The sequence below is a fragment of the Cryptomeria japonica genome, chromosome 4 (assembly GCF_030272615.1).
Source record: "Cryptomeria japonica chromosome 4, Sugi_1.0, whole genome shotgun sequence".
Taxonomy (NCBI): Eukaryota; Viridiplantae; Streptophyta; class Pinopsida; order Cupressales; family Cupressaceae; genus Cryptomeria; species Cryptomeria japonica.
In genome coordinates, this window is record NC_081408.1 from 609,447,249 (window position 1) to 609,466,832 (window position 19,584).

Genomic DNA, 19,584 nt, shown 5'->3' on the forward strand with positions numbered 1-19,584 from the left:
TCTTCCGGTTGTTCTCCTTCCGGTTTCGGGAACCAATTCCATGCAATGATTGATACTTCTCACAGGTGGCAATCCATCAGGTACATTATTTGAAGTGATGTGTTCATATTTTGTTAGCAAATCTTTTATCTCTTCCGGTTGTTCTCCTTCCGGTTCCGGTTTCTCAGTTTTCTTAGGAATTAGAGCAAAACACACATTCTCATGTCTCAATCCATCCAGGAATTTCCTTCCATCTACAAAACAGATTCTTGCATTCGTACAGACTTCATTCTTCAAAGGTTCCTCCAAAGGCAACAAGGTTTGCTTCATCTCATTGACAACAATAGTGTATGTATTCTTCCTACCATCATGTACTACCTGTCTATCAAACTGCCAAGGTCTACCCAATAAAAGATGACAAATATCCATAGGCATAATATCACACAAGACTTCATCATGATAATTCCCAATTTTCAATTTCACCAAACATTGTTCACTTACTAACAACTTATGTTCATCCCGAATCCATGCTATCTGATAAGGTTTATGGTGTTTCAATCTCTCCAAATTCAACTTATTCACCATCTCTTCTGAAACAAGATTATCTGAACTACCACTATCAATAGCAACTTTACAACACTTACCGGATACCTTACATCTGGTCTTGAACAAATTCTTCCTCTGCAAGGGCTCTTCATCTCCTCTGGTATGACACAAAGCTCTTCTCATCTTCAACAGTTCTCTACTTTTGGTTTATTGTCTGATCCGGTGGGGTTTTCTTCCACCATTGCTGGTCTTCTGGTATTCTCTATCTTCTTACACTCGAAAGAACGATGTCCTTCTCCTCCACACTTATAGCAAGTTCCTCTAAATGTTCTCTTGTCTTGTCTTCCAAAATTCTCATTTTGGTAGCCATCTGGTTCTCTCCTTCTGTAGAAATTTCTACCATCTTTCCGGTATGAATTACCTTCTTTGTCCACTTCCTTGTCCTTGTTCTGATTTGTATAGAACCTCTACCTCCAGTATATCCTTTTCCTCCCTGAAATCTTCCTCTGGTAAACCTTCCACCTTTGCCTCTCTGCCTTTGCTCATGTCTTTTGTTTAGCTTCTCTTTTGCCTTTAGGGCATACTGGTAAGCCTCTTCAACACTCTCCAATTTGATCAAACTGAGTTCATCTTGTATAGACATCCGCAATCCATTCAAATATCTTGCAACTTGTTCAACTTCATCATCAACATGTTTGGATTTGATATTCAACTTGTAAAATGCTTCGGTGTACTCCTTCACGCTAGATTCCTTCTGTCTCAAATTCTGCAACTTTCGGAATAGATTCACTTGATAATCAGTTGGCATAAACTTTGACTTTAACCTAGCAATCATTCGATCCCATGTCTTAATCTTCTCTTTACCTCTTCTCTGTCTATCAACTTGCAAATGCTCCCACCAAAGAGACGCATGACCTTTCAACCGGGTACAGGCTTATTTCATCTTCCTCTCTTCTGCAGTGTTTTCAAAATCAAAATATTTCTCTATCTCCAAGATCCAATCCATCAATTCATCCGAATCCAACTTCCCATCATATTCCGGTGGGGTAAAATAAGGTTTAGTATTCGCCCTACTCAAAATCCTCAAAAACCTTTCCTCATCCGGATCATCCGTTGGTGGGTTTACTTGTTTTGCCGGGGGCTTCTTCTCCTTCATCTTCACTTACATCATTAATATGTCGGCCTCTTCTTTGGGCTGTCTCCACGGCTTCCAACCGGGCTGCTATGCCTCGCAACATCTCCATCACAACAGGGTTTGCATTCCCACGTGTTCCACCATTCCTATTTCCTCTATGCGCCATCGTTCACGCCGGTCCTCTGTAGTTGTAGGTCGGCTCCATAATCCACCACCCTACAATGAAAATTTCAGGACACGCAACCTCCGAAACGAAACTCGCTCTGATACCACTTGAAGTAGCCATCGGTGAGGAGGGACCTAAAAGAGATCAATCCGGAACGGTCAGCAAGAGTAACACAACAGAAACACAAAGATATGGAGGCAATGTAGAACAGATTGTTTTATTTCATGTAAATCGGTTACAACTAACTGGTAACAACCGGGTTATAGCATAACCGACTCACAGGCCTGGTAGAACATACATAATAGGTCACAACTGAGACCTTCAATCTTAAGATCTATCTTCTACGCTCAATTTAGCTGCTTGATTCTTCGATTCCTTACATTCTAATGTGCAATTACAATTATATGTATGATCCAAAGGATCCGGTCAGCCCAAAAAGGGATCAAAACCCGAAGAACAAGACCTAATGTGTAAAATCAACAAGGTTGGCCTCTGCCAAGAGATTCCTCTGGAAAATCCAAAAGATAAAGTGTAGATCACAGGAAAAGGTCGGCCACATGCCAAGGAACATCTGAATCAATGCCCAAGGCTTTGCAAGCTTCGGAAGGGGTTCCGATAGATCACAAAAATAGGTCCAGGCAATCGGTAACAAGAACTGTCAACCTGTAACAAGAAACTGTCAAGGAAACCGATAGCGATATCTTGCCGGAAAATGATCCAAATGCGATGCGGTCTGGAAATAAGAAAGATGATCAAGTCTTCAAGTAGAATCCAACTCCATAGGATCTGGTGAGCCAAAATCGGGACACACAAAAAGAAAAGCTAAAACTGCAAACAGAAAGCAAAATAGAAAGAAAATGTTTTTGGTTGATGCAAGATTGCTATGAACTGGGGATGCCCCTGCATCATAAGGTGACAGTTAAGATTAGACAAGATTTTGACATGTGTCATGATTCTGTGCAATCAGACAACTAAAGTGTTTACCTAGCTAACTAAAAGTAGTTGTCAAAAGATAAGATCATGTGACAACTATCTATCCTCTAGGACACCTAGGACTTAAGTAAACTAAAGTCATTTGAATAAGTCTCTCACTAGGAACTAGCTAAAACATTAGGTACAAGACCTTAGTAGGTCCAAAACTTTATTTACATCAACAGATTTGACAAACCACATTTGGATGATGGAACTCAATCAAAGATGAACAATCATATGATCTACAAAAGAAAAAATTGATTTCCTTTTCTCCTTTTCCTATTATGGTAGATTCTTCACGTAAGATGTGTAGACGTATAAAAATGACCATATTCCTAAATGAATATTCAATGTTCATTTTATTCCCATTTGTCTATTTAGTTAAATCTAATTTAATTAAATCACCCACATTCTTCTATTTAATTAAATAAATTATTCAATTTATTTAGTTAAATTCACTTAAGCCCTTTACATCATTTAATTGAATAAATCATTTTATTTAATTAAATCCCTTCTTCTTACTTTTAATTAAATTTACATTTAATTAATAGTTTATCCCAAATTGAATAAATCTAATTTATTCAATTTCCCAAATTGCAACCAAATTGAAATAAAGCAATTTATTTTAATTAATTCTATTTTCCTTCACCCACTTGCATTTTCCTACATCTCTCACTTGCATCCTAAACCCTATTCCTAATTTCTTCTAGAATCTATCTAATCCTAATCAATTAACCCAAACCCATTCATTATCCCCTTTCCCTAAATTTGAGGAGGTCACTTCTCAAATTTGGAGTAAAGTCTTCTAAAAGCATTAAAGCCTTTATCCATTCAACAAGCTAACTTATTGAATACCCCCAAATTTGGAAGGACTCTTACAAATTTGTCCCCAAAGTTTTCAAACCATTAATGGTTAACTAACCCTTAGTGGCATGGTTAGAGACTTTTTGACTAACTTAACCTCCATCTAACCTAGGGGTCTCATCAAGCATTCATTGCTTTGACCATGGTTATCCCTTTTAACCTTTGCACAAGAGTTTACCCCTTGGATAAAAGCTTTATCCATTGGATAACGCTAACCTAACCTTAACCCTTACCTCCTAAGGTAACCATAAGGTCTTCTCAAGCATTTAATGCTTCTTTCATCTCCTCTCAACCAGTCTTATGTTGACAATTGTCACCATTTCATCGGTGAAAATTGTAAACATGGATTGATAACTTTCAATCCTGACCCTTGATTAGATCCTTCAATCTTGACCATCCGTTGCCCTATTTTCACTATAAATAGAGCTCTCATTCCTCCATTTTGGAGATCCATGCAAGCTTTTAGTATCTCATTTATGCTCAAATTTATCAATACATCTAGCTTCTCTTTGTAATAGGAATTAATCTAATAAGCATTTTAGACTATTTCCTTTATCATTAGCTTAAATCATTAACTAAGTATATCATGGTAGGATAGTATTGCTACTAATCTTGTCATCTTATAATCTAGTTTATTGCATTTGTAGAATCATGCATAGATAGGATGCATTTCATAATTAAATCAATCATAAGCATCCCTCGTTCTTGCATTCATCATCCCTAAGCCACTTTGCTTAGTGATTTGAGAGCAAAGGCATTGGCTTGAGGGACCTTGTGAGATAGAGAACCATGGAACCAACCTTGGGAAGTTGAGTCATTCTTCATGATTCCATAACTTGCACCAAGAAGTCCCGTGGGTGTGTGAACAAGCCTCTTTGAGACCACATTTTTGCATTTTAAGTTTCATTGACCCGCTTTTCCCGCACACAAGATGCAATGGAAAATTTAAAGAAAACAAAGGAGGAAGAGTGAGGTGGTGAGATTGAACACTAAATGTAGTGGGTGGGTGAGGAGGTTTGTGAAGTCTAACATGGGGCCAAGTATAGGTGGGTGTTTGCATTTTGAATACAATAGAGATTTTGTTTTTCCTTTCTGCAAAAAATTGGAACATACAATGAAATTTATCTCGTGTCCAAATTTTAGTTCCCATATGGTTGAGGACTTTGAATGACTATGTGGTGGATAGTTGTCTGTTTTACCATTGACCACACTCCCATCAATCAAAGTTTTTAATGATTTTTCAAGTTAATAACATGATACAAGGTACCATTGATTGTAGGGAATGAGCAGCTAGACAAACTTCTAGAGAACATGTCGCATCAAGCTTGTAGAACCTAGGAGTTGGAACATACCATGTAGATGAGTGACACTATGGGTCACATTCCATCTCATAGATACAAATATATTGTAAGATGTAATCACTAGTAGTGAGGAAACTGGCAATGTAATGATAGAGAGATAGAATATAGAAAGGAATTTAATAAAACATACAATATGAATGTATAGAAGAATATAAGGAGTTACAAGAATGTATATGATGTACTAAATGAATATAATCATTACAAATACTTTTGGGTCTTATAGGATGTGTTATGTATGTTCTTAACATTTTGTTAAATAGATAATCTTCTGTCCGGATTTAATTCTCTGTTTCCCTTAATAGGACTGAGTCCGGGGTATAAGACTACAACACTAGAATAGTGAGGATACAAGAGTGATGTAATGATAGAGAGATAGAATATAGAAAGGAATGTAATAAAACATACAATAGGAATATATAGAAGAATATAAGGAGTTACAAGGATGTATATGATGTACTAAATGAATATAATCAATACAAATACTTTTGGGTCTCAATATTATGTGTTATGTTCTTAATATTCTGTTAAATAGATAATCTTCTGTCCGGATCTAATTCTCTGTTTCCCTTAATAGGGTTGAGTCCGGGGTATAAGACTACAACACTAGAAAGTCATCGGGGTCTAGTCTGTGCCCCTAGATTTCTTGCTAACAACCATCATGAGGTCCAGGCAGAACTCAACCAAGGATGAACAATCTTCTCACCTACATATTATTTTCTCTTCTTGTTATGATTAATTTTTTAATTAATGTTCCAAAAATTTTGGAACTAAGAGCTGGAGAAGGAAGAGTTGGTTGGTGAGATTGAAGACTGAATGTAACAGATGAGTGAATGAGGTTTTGGAAGGATAAGTTGGGGCCAAGTGTAGGTGGCCTATTGAGTACAATAGAGATTTGGCTTTGTTTACTTTATGCTTAGTTTTTCCTGTATAAACGTTGGAAATTTCTATAAATTTTGTCTCTGTGTATTTAATTTGAGTTTCCTATTGTGACTGAGCATCTTGATTGACTTTGGTTGGTAGTAGTTCATTTGACCCTCGACCACACAGCTACCAATTGAGCTTTATCAAGAGTCTCTCATGTTAACATCTTGAGGCACATGCAAAATCCCATGTTAGCCAAACATTAATGTGTAGTTGTGGAACCTTTTTTTACTAAATTCTCATGAATGTATTAAAAATTGTTATGCGTAACTATGTGAGCCCTGGCATGACATTAAATCATTGAATCAACCAATCTTTATGCAGCTATGCTAAATAGCAGAGGTCTAATGTCTCAGGTTCTCTATTTCAAGGAATAAGCAATATGGTCTCTTGTGAAGTAATTGTAGAGGGAGTTCTTATACATAGTAAATCATCTACATGAATTTCACAACAAACATGGTTATATAACAAATCACACTGTATAATGCTAAGAGAGATCATCACACAAAGAACACACAACATGATACACTGCAAAAATCATTGTGTTTGTATAAGCTTTGAGAATATTGAATATCTTCTGAATTATATACATAGTTCCCTAAAAAATGTCATGCAGTGGTATCTGATACAGTGAAATGATATGATTAATGCCTAGGAGCAATGTATAATAAATGAGTCTAGGAGTGGGTTGGGAAGGGGCATGATGGTTGGAACTACCTGTAAGTAGATGATAATTATCTCCTATGTAAATTCAAGTCATAACGCAATCATACTGCTTCTGTTGATAACAGAGCAAAACATACAACTGCAAAATACCTTTATTCCATTGCCATCATCAAAGCTATATACAATCAGAGTCAACAGTATTTAATTGCTACTCCATCTTAGACCAGTATAGGTGTGAATAAAACATGAAATATATTTTAGTGCTGGTCAGAAACAAGATGTGAGTAACCATGAAGTTGGGAATAAAAGCATCGATAACTTATGTAGGCTACATATTATATGGATATAACTCCTCTCAACCTTACCATGGACTGTGGGGTGAAATTCCGATATAATAATGATTTACTGTAATTACTCTCTTGTTTGTCTGTGATGCAGGTTCTCTTAACTCCAACAGTTTTGAAGGTACACACTACAAAGACTTGTATATCTCAACCACAATAGGTGTAATTTAAGCATCTATAATTCTATTCATTGTTGATATTTACAAATAGTGACTAGGCATTCTAATAATAACTATCATTAACTTCCATACTGTTCTTCATTCTCAGTGTAATCATTTGTGCAAAGAACTAATCATGCTAATGCTGAATTGCTCTTTCTTGGATGCTACACCTTAGCCATATTGACTTTAAATTTTAAAATAAGAGCACTATAGCTTGGTTCAGCTTTTTTATAGTCTTTTTTGTTATGAATATAATATATGCTAATGTGGTAAAACCTAAATATTGAGATTTGAAAGCTTGTATTTTTTAAAATAGAGATTTGAATCTCTTAAATGGAAACCTGAATCTGGAAGATAAGTCTGAATTTATGAGACCAAGAATTATGTTTTGTGAAACAGAAAATCTGATTATTGAAATCTAACATGTTTCAATCTTTATCATTGTCAACTGGATCCACTATTGTAATTGCCTGCTTTAAAACACAGATTTTTTGGGAGGACAGGGATATTAAATCTTTAACAGATCTAATACTATTCAGAAAAGACAAAATAAATGGGAACTACATCTAAAACAGTTGAACTTCAGACTAAAATTTTGTAATGAAAACTGTAGTTGAAGAAAACAATATAAAACAAATGAACGACAAAGAAAATACCAATATATTTTAAATGGCACAAGATACATTTATAAACAGATTAATATTATATAAGTACAAACAAAGATTGGTTTGGATTTGTGTTGCAATTCAATAATGTGTTTAAATTTTCAATCAATTATTAACTTATTGTACAATTTTTGTTCTTTGTGTTTTCAAATTGAAATACAGGCCCTATTTAATATGGTGGTTCATTAGAAAGTTCTTAGGCTATTTCATTAGTTCAGTCTGTTGCTAGTCTCAACCCTTTGATAAATTTGATGGCTATATTATTAAAATATCAAACAGCCGTCAGACACAATTTTCTGAAAAATCTATTTGATAGGGTACACAGTTCCCAATAACATTCACTTTGTCATAATCAATTGATTGATAACTCTTTCATGATCTTTGGTATATCTACTCATACTTTTAAATGGGCAACATAATAATTATTAATTTACCTTAGTGGATATCACCAACACAACTGACTTATCCACTCACATTGAATTTATTCATTCACAAGGTTGCCACTGGTTGACAACTCAAGAGGAACCAGTCAAAGTTATACAAACTTGTGGGTTTCACCAACATATCCGAACTAGGCAATTTCTAGCATTAACTTTACACTTCCCAAAGGATTGCCCACTAATATCAGCAACTCATTGGGATGCTTGGTGCATGTATACTTACACAAACACCCTCTAATGGTGACTAACTGTTGGTCTCTCTCATGCTTCTTGCATATGATTCACGTGTAATTTTCCCAAGTTGTGAGCTTCTATGCTTCCATGACCATATCAAGTCCTGCCAAAGATGCAACATAAAAATTACAGCTGGTCTTATATTTTTAAAATCTGCAATTTCTGCATTTTAACCATAAGCTTACAATCCAATGAATGCATTAATGTAAATGGCTGGTAAAATTAAAAAATTCTCAAATCAACCATTACATCAACAGAATACACTAATAATAATATAATATCTGTGATGTTGTGAGTGTTGTTTGGATCAAAAAAGTTTGAACAGATTTTCTGTATACCTTGCATCTCACTATCAAGCTCTAATGTGGGATGATTCTCAAGGCAACAGGCAAAATGGTAAGGGAAAGCATTAAGACCTTGCGCTGTTCTTGGTCCTCTGTATTGCTAGTTTTTGAAATGATAATTGATTGAATTGATTATTACAAAAGGAGATGAAAGCTCCTTATAAAGAGTTTACAAGACAAGCTTTGCATAAGGGAAACAACAAAAAGGAAACTAAACAACTAACTAAGATGACCATTATAGAAACATTACATTATTATTTTAGTACACTCCCTTAATGGTCATCCTACCAACTACCCTACAAAAGACTTAACATAATCTGCAGGTCATTTGGCCATGAATGCATAGAAGGCTACCCCCTTCTCCTTAGAACGCTCTACGACATGAGCTTGTTGTGACCCTCCCTGGTTTTGTAAAACTTCTAGATATGACCATGTTTACCACAATCCTTCCAAAGCTATCGCTCTCCTTATCCAAATACACTGAGATCAGCTTCTCAAAAAACTTCAATTTTGTTGACAAAAAAATCGGCAAAAAACTAAAACTTACTGTAAGACAGTACCCCAGTTTTGTGGAAAAATTGTCAAACCTTGATGTGATGATTCGGAAATCGCACACCTTCGTTTTTGTGGAAAAATTGTAAAAACCCCCAAAACAACACCCTTAGTGATTTTTTGTGGAAAAAATCATTCATCTAAGAAAGAACCCATGATTTTTTTTATATGAAAAAATCACGCAAAAAATGAAAAACCAACCATGATTTTTAGGTGAAAATCATGCAAGACCCTCCAGACTTAGTGTGACATAATAATAGAGACATCGCGTGACAAAAAGAACCTTCAGTAGACCCACGATTTTTTAGAAAAATCATGATCAAAAACTCAAACAAACCCTTCATAGAAAAACCCTCGCGATAAAAAGAACCCATCGTGAGTAGAAACATGCAAAAAAAAGTGGCCATGATTTTTGTGGAAAAAAAGTCTAAACCCTAGCGCTCAACACCATTCACGATCTCAAAAAAATAGTCTTGTCTCAAAGAATAGCCTGAGAACTTGAGCAAACAACACTGTATCACATGGAAGATCATAACTCAGACGGAAAAGAAAGAAATCTGGATGCAGCTGCAAAAATGCAGAAGATCCGTTGTGGAAGGAACCATAACCGCCACGAAAAATGTAGAAGACGGCCATGAAATTTGTCTGAAAATCTTAAGTAGTGGGAAATAATTAATCACGTGAAAATAATCATTGACAATATAAAACTAATGTCATCACATGGAAAATGAATCTCAAATTGTAGAATAGAGAAAACCCAATCTTTTTATCTCGTCATGGTATGAGAAAAGGCCGTCACAATTCTTAGAAAAATAAGGCGACTTGTCGCGATAGGAAACCAGGTCGCAGAAAAACAACACACATAGAACCATCATAGAAGAATGTAGGGTCGTTGTGGAAAACAAAACTTCACACAAACAAAATGCCCGAAAAAATGGTGTGATCAAGAGGATATCGTGATTCTTAGTAGAGAAAGATCACGCAAAAAGTCCATATGATTTCTCAATACACTTGTGTGATTTTTTAGACAAAATCTTTGAAATCTGCAAAAAAATCAGAAACCCTTTGTGTGCAATTCTTTTATTTCCTCCTTGATTGTAACAAAGGAAAACCAGTGTTACCTAGAAGCGCGTTTCCACCCTACAGGCACATGTTTTGGAAATGGAAATGGTTTCAGGTACATGGGGCGGCCAAAAACATTTCCAAGCCGTCCCCGATCAAGCAAAATTTTCAGAAACGGTATTGGAAACTTGAAAACGATCAACTATGTAGTTGGAGACCTTTGACCGTTCCCCGAACGGTTGGGGACAGCCAAGCCGTCCCTCGACTGTCTCGAGGATGGAAAATCGTTTCCGATGACAGGATGGATAAAAAAATATTTTTTTACAAAATTTATTTTTAATATTAAAACGGTAAACCTAAATATTTAAAAAATAATAAAGGCCTTTGCTTATTTAAATATTTTGATATATGATATGATACTTTTCATTGTTTCAATGAATTATATCTATGAATGTATGAAATTGAAATTTGAACTCTTATTTGATTCTTTTTATGTTCTTATTCTATGATGATTCGATTTGATTCATTTGATGCTATGTTCCTAGTTCTATGATGATTTGATGAATGATCATTGATTCAATGATTTTAGAATATAGATTTTGATTTATAAATGTTATTATGTTGCTAGGATGAATGTTACTGTGTTACAATGTTATATAAATTTATAATTCATTAATATATAGCCGTCCCCTGCTCCGGGAAAAAAAGACGTCATGGAAAACCCATTTCCCCATCCCCTTGTCCCTCCATCCGTCTTGGAAACTCAAGGTAACATAGAGGAAAACCCTTTGAAAAAAGCACCCAAGAAAATGCCTGAGAAAACCACGTTTTTCATTAAAAATGATTAAAAAATATTTCTGGAAAAAAAATTCTAGATAAGGGGCACGGATTTTTAAAAATGCATCAAAAGATCTTAATTTTTTTGCTCTGATACCATGAATTGATAATTGGTTGAATTGATTATTACAAAAGGAGACAAAAGCTCCTTATAAAGATTTTACAAGACGATATTTCCATAAGGGAAACATGAAAGACAAAAAGGAAACTAAACAACTACGTAAGATGACCATTTTAGAAACATTACATTATTATTTTAATAGTTTCATCCTTGTCTTCTAGCAAGTCCTACTTATCACTTCCACCTTCCAATCAATTTTCCTTCACAATTTTTATTGTCTGAATCTTTCTAACAACCTTTCATTTATACACCTTTGATTGGTTTTCCTTGCAGCTGAAATAGATACTTTCTGAATGTAATGTATCACTTGTAACAAGATCTAAGATATTATCCTTTGACAATAGGTTTGGTGTAATAGTAGGCGGGTTACCTTCTAATTGAAGCTCTACTTTTGAAGAATGTTTATATTTCAATTCCTCATTAAGTTCAAGTAACTCCTTAAGAATGAGTTTTTGAGTGAGCTTCCTCGTTAAGAATGAATATGCACTTGCAGCCATGTCTATGAAATTATGAATAAAATTAAAATCTGAATATGTAAGTAATTAAAAAAATTTAAAAAAATAAAAAAAGTCATTGAATCCTACCTTATGCTAGAAAAATCCTTCCGAATTGGTGTAGAATCCTTCTTCTTCCTCTTCTTCTTTCTCCTTCTCACCCCTCTTGTACTTGCAACACTTCAATCACACTCTTTCACTCCTTTACTCGCTCTTTGCTCCTCTTCAATCTTGCTGATGAAATGATATTTGTAAGTAAAAATAAAGATTTTTTATTTGCTTTTTGGGTTTCGCTGCTAGGAGAGATTGCCTGGGTGTCTTTGGGATGGTTGACAGATGCTTGGGCTTCTTGAGGATGTCCCAGCCGCAGTGGCGTTGCACCTGGGGGACTTCTCCCTTGCATACCCACGCCTTGGGGACGGGAAACACAAGGATTTTGGGGTGGTGGAAGGGGGTAGGGGGGTGGACATGTCCTCATGGTTCACTGATGCAATCTTATTTGTCATTTCATCCTTGATTCCTCACATTGGTTGTGACAATGTAATATTTTCAGTTTTTATGAGAATTAGTTCTTTAGTCTTCATGGAATGGATCATTTCTCAAGCTATCTACATATGCAAGCTTTTCTAAATCCAGATTCCTACTAATTATTTTTCTGTAGGGCAATACATGGTAAGCTTCTCATTTTAAATATTATATGTAAATTTTGTTTGGATTGTTCTTTCTCATCCTATGACTAATCAAATTCAAATTCTTTAAGCAAATTTTATGAAAACAGTATTAACTTATGAGTTGAATAGTGAGCTTTTCATGTAAGTGGAGAGATTGAATACTGTTGACTCTTTGTTACTATTGTAGGTGTACCATGCATATTTGGTGTCCTTACCTGCGATACAATGGAACAAGTAATTGTCCTGTCTGATTTTGCAACATCAGTCCTTCAGCATGCTCAAATTTTTGGTTCTGATAGAGAACTTTGCAAAGCTCTCTGTGCTTCAGTGTGCCCTCGAGGGTGCCAGTAGCTTAATTCTTTAATATTTGTGGTGAACAGAATTTTTAATCTGATGTGAAATTTGAATGTGTATATGTCAGGAAAAAATAACACTGTTTCTTTCTTCATGTGTAAAAAATAAAACTTATCCAATTTTGGGCTACCATTTGGCTTATGTCTATGTTTGCCTTGAGAGGGGATATTATCAGATTTTTAAGTCATTGTGGATTTTGTAGGCCATGGACAGAGCTGGTGGTAAAGTTGGAAACAAAGGCTATGAAGCTGCTGTAACTGCGGTAAGCTCTACTGAATTGTTTGGATGTAGATATAAGTTCAAATTTGTTCAACTCTAAATAAAAAGGAATTTATGTATAAAGAATACTTGTAAAATATAGTTTATCGTCTCTTCAAATTCCTAGTGCATTTATTCATTTGCTTCTATAGTTTTTCTTGTGATCCTCCAAAACATGTTTAATGTTCTAAATGTTGGAACTTCAGTGTGCTATTCATCTATAGAGAGTTCCTACGTGAGAAGAATGCTGGGATGGAGACTATTCATTACATAAGAGTTTGATTGTAGACTATAAAACAATGTTGGAAGCCTCTGTGGTAAAATGTGGTAAGAGTTAGACTTTGTGGTATATTGTTGGAGTATGTGTGGCAGTGCTAAAGTATGTGTATTAACCCTTGTTACTTTTTTTGAAAATTTTGTTGCTTTTTTCAGAAAAGGAAATTTTCAATTGAAAAAGGCCTCTTCAAACTATTGAAAACATTTCATGTGCAAAGGTCCCCCTTATCTCTTCTAGGTGTCCACTTGAGGGACAAAACATAACACTTTAATAATTAAATACTAAGTGAATAACTAAATGTCTCTTTATTACTTTAGTACAAATATTAAATAATAACATTCACCTTGCGGAAAACTCGGCAAGACATTAGAAAAGGAAACCAATCATGTCGGAACACAAACTGATGCTGAAGGATGATGAGTGATGTTGAAACAAGCACTTATTATAAATAGCAATGTTCTTTACGGATTGAGAAGAACCAAACCCCCAAAAATTGAGCACTTGCTATAAATAGCAGTGCTCTCCAAGGACTGAAAACAAACCCAATAAATCTAGATGACTAGTGCTGAAATGGGAGCTTACTATAAATAATAGTGTCCTCTAAGGATCAAGGAGAACAAACCCAAAAAAGCCTAGGAAAACCTAGAATGCTACAAATAGTGTTGTCACCATCTAGAGCACCAATTGAACTACAACCATTGTCGGATGCCACAAAATCTTCGAAACTAAGCTAACAATCACAGAATGAGAAGCATAAAAAATGGGGACATCACCCTTTATTTTCTTTCCCGTTAACACCAAGGAGGTGGTCAACAAGAAAACCTCTCATTTGTTCAAGTCTTCTTTCACTACATCAAGTTGGAACAATAAACTCAAATTTGGAAATATTTGTGAACTATGCAGCAGTAAACCTCAAACTTTCAACACATTGGTGAATGAATCCACTTGATCAGCTAGGTGGGTTTTCATCCACAAAACTGATCGCCAAAAGGGTTTTCGTCCTTCTGCTAAAGAAGATGAACATAGTTCAATCTTTCACAAAAGAGAACTCAATAATGAACAATGGATGATCAACCTTTTTGCACAAGCCCTTTTTTGTTGCTTTTTTGAAAAAAGCACTTTTTGGTTTCTTAGTTTTTTTGAAAAAGCATTTTTTCTCTCTTTTTTGCCCAAGTGACTTGGAATTCCTCTTATAATCCAACTTTATATTTGGGCCCAAAAGTAAGTCACTTTTGTGTCTCTATATATAACCCGTTTTTAAATAATTAAATATTAGTTGCAAACAAAATATTTAATTATTTTATGCACAACCATCAAAGTTACCAAAAATATTAAAATAGTTTAAAAATGAATTCTGACCACAATGGTATTACAAAAAGTAAGAACACAAAGAATGATTACCAAGATATTTGATAAGGTGTGAAAGTCTCCTTAAATAAGAACTACAAAGATCTATCTGATAAGGATAAAATTGACAACTAAGAAAGCAGAGGATAATAACTTGTGTAAAAATTATAAAAGAATATTTCTAAAGTCTATCCTATCCACTCAATTGTCCATTTTAAACTAATATTACAATGTTACTTCAATACCCTCCCTTAATGGTGAATCTGCCATCTACACCAAATTTATCCCAAAAGTTTACAAATTTGTTAGGACTCGAGGAATCTGTAAGAATGTCTATAGTTCGGTCCTCAGTTGGACGATACTGCAACATCACCGAGATGTCTTCTACAAGTTGCCATATGAAACAACAATGAAGCTACACATCTTTGGTACACTTGTGGAAGATTGGATTCTTGGCAAGCTTTTAGCACCCCTTGATTGTCATAAAACAAGGATGGAGGCTCTACTTGAGACATGTGCATGTCTGGAATGATTTTTCAAAGCTATACTGCCTGTAATGCTGTTTTGAGTGTTCCCTGATACTCTGCTTTGGCCTAGGAAAGGGCTACTGCCTGCTGCTTCTTACTGGTTCATGTGACTGCAGTAGTACCAAGGTTGAAAACAGATCCAAAATTGGATTCTTGTCATCAATAGAACTTGCCCAATCTGAATCTGTGAACCAAATCAGCCTAGGATCTACTGTACATAATGCCAAAGTTAAGTGCCCCATTCACATATCTCAACACCCTCTTCCTTGCAACCCAATATTTTCCTTAAGCGTTGTCCTAAATTTGAAAATTTAACTCACAACATAGCTCAAATCAGATCTAGTGGTTGTAAGATAGATAAGGTTGTCCACTGATTGCCTTATTGCTGACTCATTGATTACTTTTGAGTCTATGTTGGTTGAAGGTTTCATCCCTTTATGTATAGGTGTAGACGAGATTTTGCAATTTGTTATCTTGAACTTGTTGAGCAAACTCTTGACATATTTAGATTGAGAAATAAAAATAGCACCATTTATTTGCCAAATCTCTACACCTAGGCAATAATGTAGGAGGCCAATATCTATCATGTCAAAAGTTGTACTAAATTTACGTTTGATTCATTCAATCAAATGTGCCTCACTACCTGTAATGATGATATCATCTACATAAATGACCAATAGAATGATATCTTTGCCAATGCTTTTTGTTGAGACATGGACTAGCTAGGACTCGAACCTAGGACCTTCCATACGCTGCTGGAGTGCTTTACCACTGAGCTACTGGCCCCTCTTGGACCAGTCCATCGTCGGTCCGGGTGTGGCTTATTTCCAACACCAACACCCCCCCCTTAAGCCACACCTCTCGTGTGCTTGGGGCTCCTAGCTTGGACCTGGCTCTAATACCATGTTGAGACATGGACCAGCTAGGACTCGAACCTAGGACCTTCCATACGCTGTTGGAGTGCTCTACCATTGAGCTACTGGCCCTTCTTGGACCTGTCCATCGTCGGTCCGGGTGTGGCTAATTTCCAACACCAACACCAAGCGAATATCATCTGCCTTAATGCGATCTGTTCTGCTCCAAAAGATCAGTGAACTACATTCTGAAGTCAGCGAAATTGTCTTCTAGCTGGGGCGACATCTTCCTAGGTTTGCTGAACCTGCTCCTAGGTCTGCCGAGCCTGCCCCAAGGCTGCCGAACCTGCTCCAACGCTGCTGAACTTACTTCAGGCTGTGCTACATTTGTTCTAGGGCAAGCGAACTCCCTCACATGATCTGCAATCAACAATCTGGGCGATTGTTCAAATCTGACCTGAACCGTGATTCAGATAAGTTCTTTGTATGCCCTAGAAGGGCAGTATTGTAATCTGCTGCTATACCTAATCTAATCAGATCTGAGATCTTTGGTTGTTGGATTTTTCCTCCAAGAGGGAGGTTTTCCCAGGGTACATGTGTGTTATGTGTATGATTTACTTTGCATTTTGATTTTCTGTTCTATACTGCTAATCTGATCACTAAAAACTAACATGGTATCAGAGCTAGGTTCATATTAGCATAATTAGATTAACAGATTCTGAAGTATATCGAAAGTTTTTGGAGGTGTTTGAGAGGCTTAATGACTGGTGGTTCAGTTCTCCTGTAGCTGGTCATACCCTCATGCTGGCCATACCTTTATGCTGTTTGTGTCATTTCTTCCTACAAGTTTGGAAATAGATCAGAAAGGAGGAAGATTGAAGAGGCCCTACTATTCTGGCAGGCCATAATAGTTAGTAGGTAAGGACGGGTGAACATGGTGAGAATCGCTGCCTTTAATCATAAATGTTTTTATGGCTCCTTGAGTTTACATGTAGTTTCCAGTCACTTGCAAGGTGAACATCTGATGTTTCATTGAATTTAATTAAGTTTGTTATTGGCTGACCTAGCTGTTTGGCCAGATTGAGTTAACAGATCTGCTCTTTCATAAAATAACCCTTACCAAGTTGATATGTCCTTATTCAATAATTTTCTGAGTGTTTTTTTTTGGTAAGCTATAATTTGGTACAGTATTTCCCAACATTGGCATGATACTTGGTTTGTGCAAGTTGACAATGCTGCAAATTAGTATCAAGGTTACTTTTTTCAGTCTGTGTGTTGACAACTTTGAGTGATCCTTGCGTGCAACTCCTACATGTCGTCACTGAGTTGAAGATAGATGATAAGTGATGGTGAGGCCCGAAGGCCACGCAGTCATCATTAGATGCTTCATTATGACCTAAGTGGATGGTAATTTCATTGCTAAGCGAAATTAGGAAAGAATGTTGAGGACGAACTTATAAGATAAGTATTTTTTGAATTTTTCATGCTATTATCAATTCATTGCATAGTGAATCATGTATGATAGTCTTGAACTATTAGTAACCTCTCGTAAGTGCTTTCAGGACGGACTGAGGAGTATAAAGATGATGATTGTATTCAAGAGAGGCAGGTTTTGAGACATCTTGTGAGGAAGCATCACATGCTGAAGACTAAGAGACATAGCTTAGTTGGTGATACTACGATCAGGTTTAGCTTCAGAGGGAGCTTGTTGTATTCAGCTTTAGAGGGAGCTTGTTTGTTGTTTCAGTTTCAGAGGAAGCTATATCCTTGGTTAAGGCAATCTTTCGCGAGAAGGTTGAGGTGAAAGCCCTCGTTCCACCCTTTGCAAGTAGGCATGATGGTATTGCATTCTTCTCTGGGAGAAGTTTGAGGTTAGAGCCCTCGTTCCACCCTCTACGGAGTGCAAAGTGGGATCACCCTCTGCGGAGTGCAAGGTGGTAGTTTCTTTGAGGTGTAAGACCTCTTCCACCCTCTGCGGGCAATGCAAGGTGGATCCATCCTCTGCGGTTGTGCATGATGGGTATCATGGAAAGAGTCCATGATGTACTTAGGATTCATCCTCTGCAGGTATGCATGATGAATATCATGGAAGGAGTCCATGATGTATATTGAATTCATCCTCTATGAGAATGCATGGTGGATATCATGGAAAGAGTCCATGAAGCATGGTCACGATGTAACTTGATTAATCAAGAGGATCCTCCCTATCTAAGAGGGAGTGTTGAAAATGTAGCTAGGTCATATCCCTTGATTGGGCCGACCTAGCTTGGTAAATTTTAATGTGGCCTTTAGCCTTAAAATTTATTGTGTATGGGCCTATTTGGGATATTGTGTAACTTGTAAATTCAATAGGTCAGGACCTATTAATATTTAACTTGTAAAGTGTTATTGGTCAGGTCCTAACCGATGTAACTTGTGATATTGGTTTGACCCTATAATTGCGAATGTAACTTGTGGTTATAAATAGGTCCGACCCTATAATACAACTTGTGAATTTGTAATTTGGCACCAAAGCCGACCTAGGCATAAGGGTTAAGGGCATGTATATAAAGGAAGTGACTTGAGGTCACAAGTCACATAACATAAGCGAATATCATCTGCCTTAATGCGATCTGTTTTGCTCGAAAAGATCAGCGAACTACATTCTGAAGTCAGCGAAATTGTCTTCTAGCTAGGCGAACATCTTCCTAGGTTTGCCGAACCTACTCCTAGGTCTGCCGAGCCTGCCCCAAGGCTGCCGAACCTGCTCCAATGCTGCTGAACTTACTTCAAGCTGTGCTACATTTATTCTAGGGCAAGCGAACTCCCTCACATGATTTGCAATCAACAATCTGGGCGATTGTTCAAATCTGACCCGAACTGTGATTTAGATAAGTTCTTTGTATGCCCTAGAAGGGAAGTATTGTAATCTGCTGCTATACCTAATCTAATCAGATTTGAGATCTTTAGTTGCTGGGTTTTTCCTCCAAGAGGGAGGTTTTCCCAGGGTACATGTGTGTTATGTGTATGATTTACTTTGCATTCTGATTTTCTGTTCTATACTGCTAATCTGATCACTAAAAACTAACACTTTTGATGTACGAATTTGGAAATCTCTAGAATTCTTGTCGAAATAGATACTAATCAATCTTTATGTACCATGCCTTGGGTGCTTGCTTCAGGCTATAAATAGCTTTTCTTCGTCTGCATGCTTGATGGTCCTTTCTTGCAATGTGAAAAGCTCGAGTTTGAGTCATGTACACTTCTTCCTTCAACTTGCCATTGAGGAGGCACTCTTAAGGTCCATTTGATGGACTTTCCAATGAAATTATTTTGGTATGGCCAAAATTAGATGGATGGTGCTCATTTTTACTATAGGAGAAAATGTCTCTTCATAGTCAATAACTTCTCTATGCCCGAACCTTGTGCTTTGTACTTGTCAAGTGTACCATC

General features: G+C 36.4%; 1 protein-coding gene across 5 annotated transcripts in view; it reads left to right on the top strand.

Annotated features, from left to right (window-relative positions):
* LOC131032149 (6,7-dimethyl-8-ribityllumazine synthase, chloroplastic) overlaps positions 1 to 19,584 on the top strand; it is an 86,452-nt gene that overhangs the window by 48,831 nt on the left and 18,037 nt on the right. For 2 of the 5 annotated variants that reach the window (XM_057963079.2, XM_057963078.2), the window contains exons 7-9: positions 7,049 to 7,075; positions 12,723 to 12,769; positions 13,092 to 13,151. In XM_057963079.2, coding sequence (XP_057819062.2) covers positions 7,049 to 7,075; positions 12,723 to 12,769; positions 13,092 to 13,151 — 134 coding nt within the window. Of the gene's footprint in view, positions 1 to 7,048; positions 7,076 to 12,722; positions 12,770 to 13,091; positions 13,152 to 13,353; positions 13,471 to 19,584 lie in introns of those variants that run through there. The other 3 variants (XM_059219996.1, XM_059219997.1, XM_057963080.2) reach the window with 3 other exon arrangements.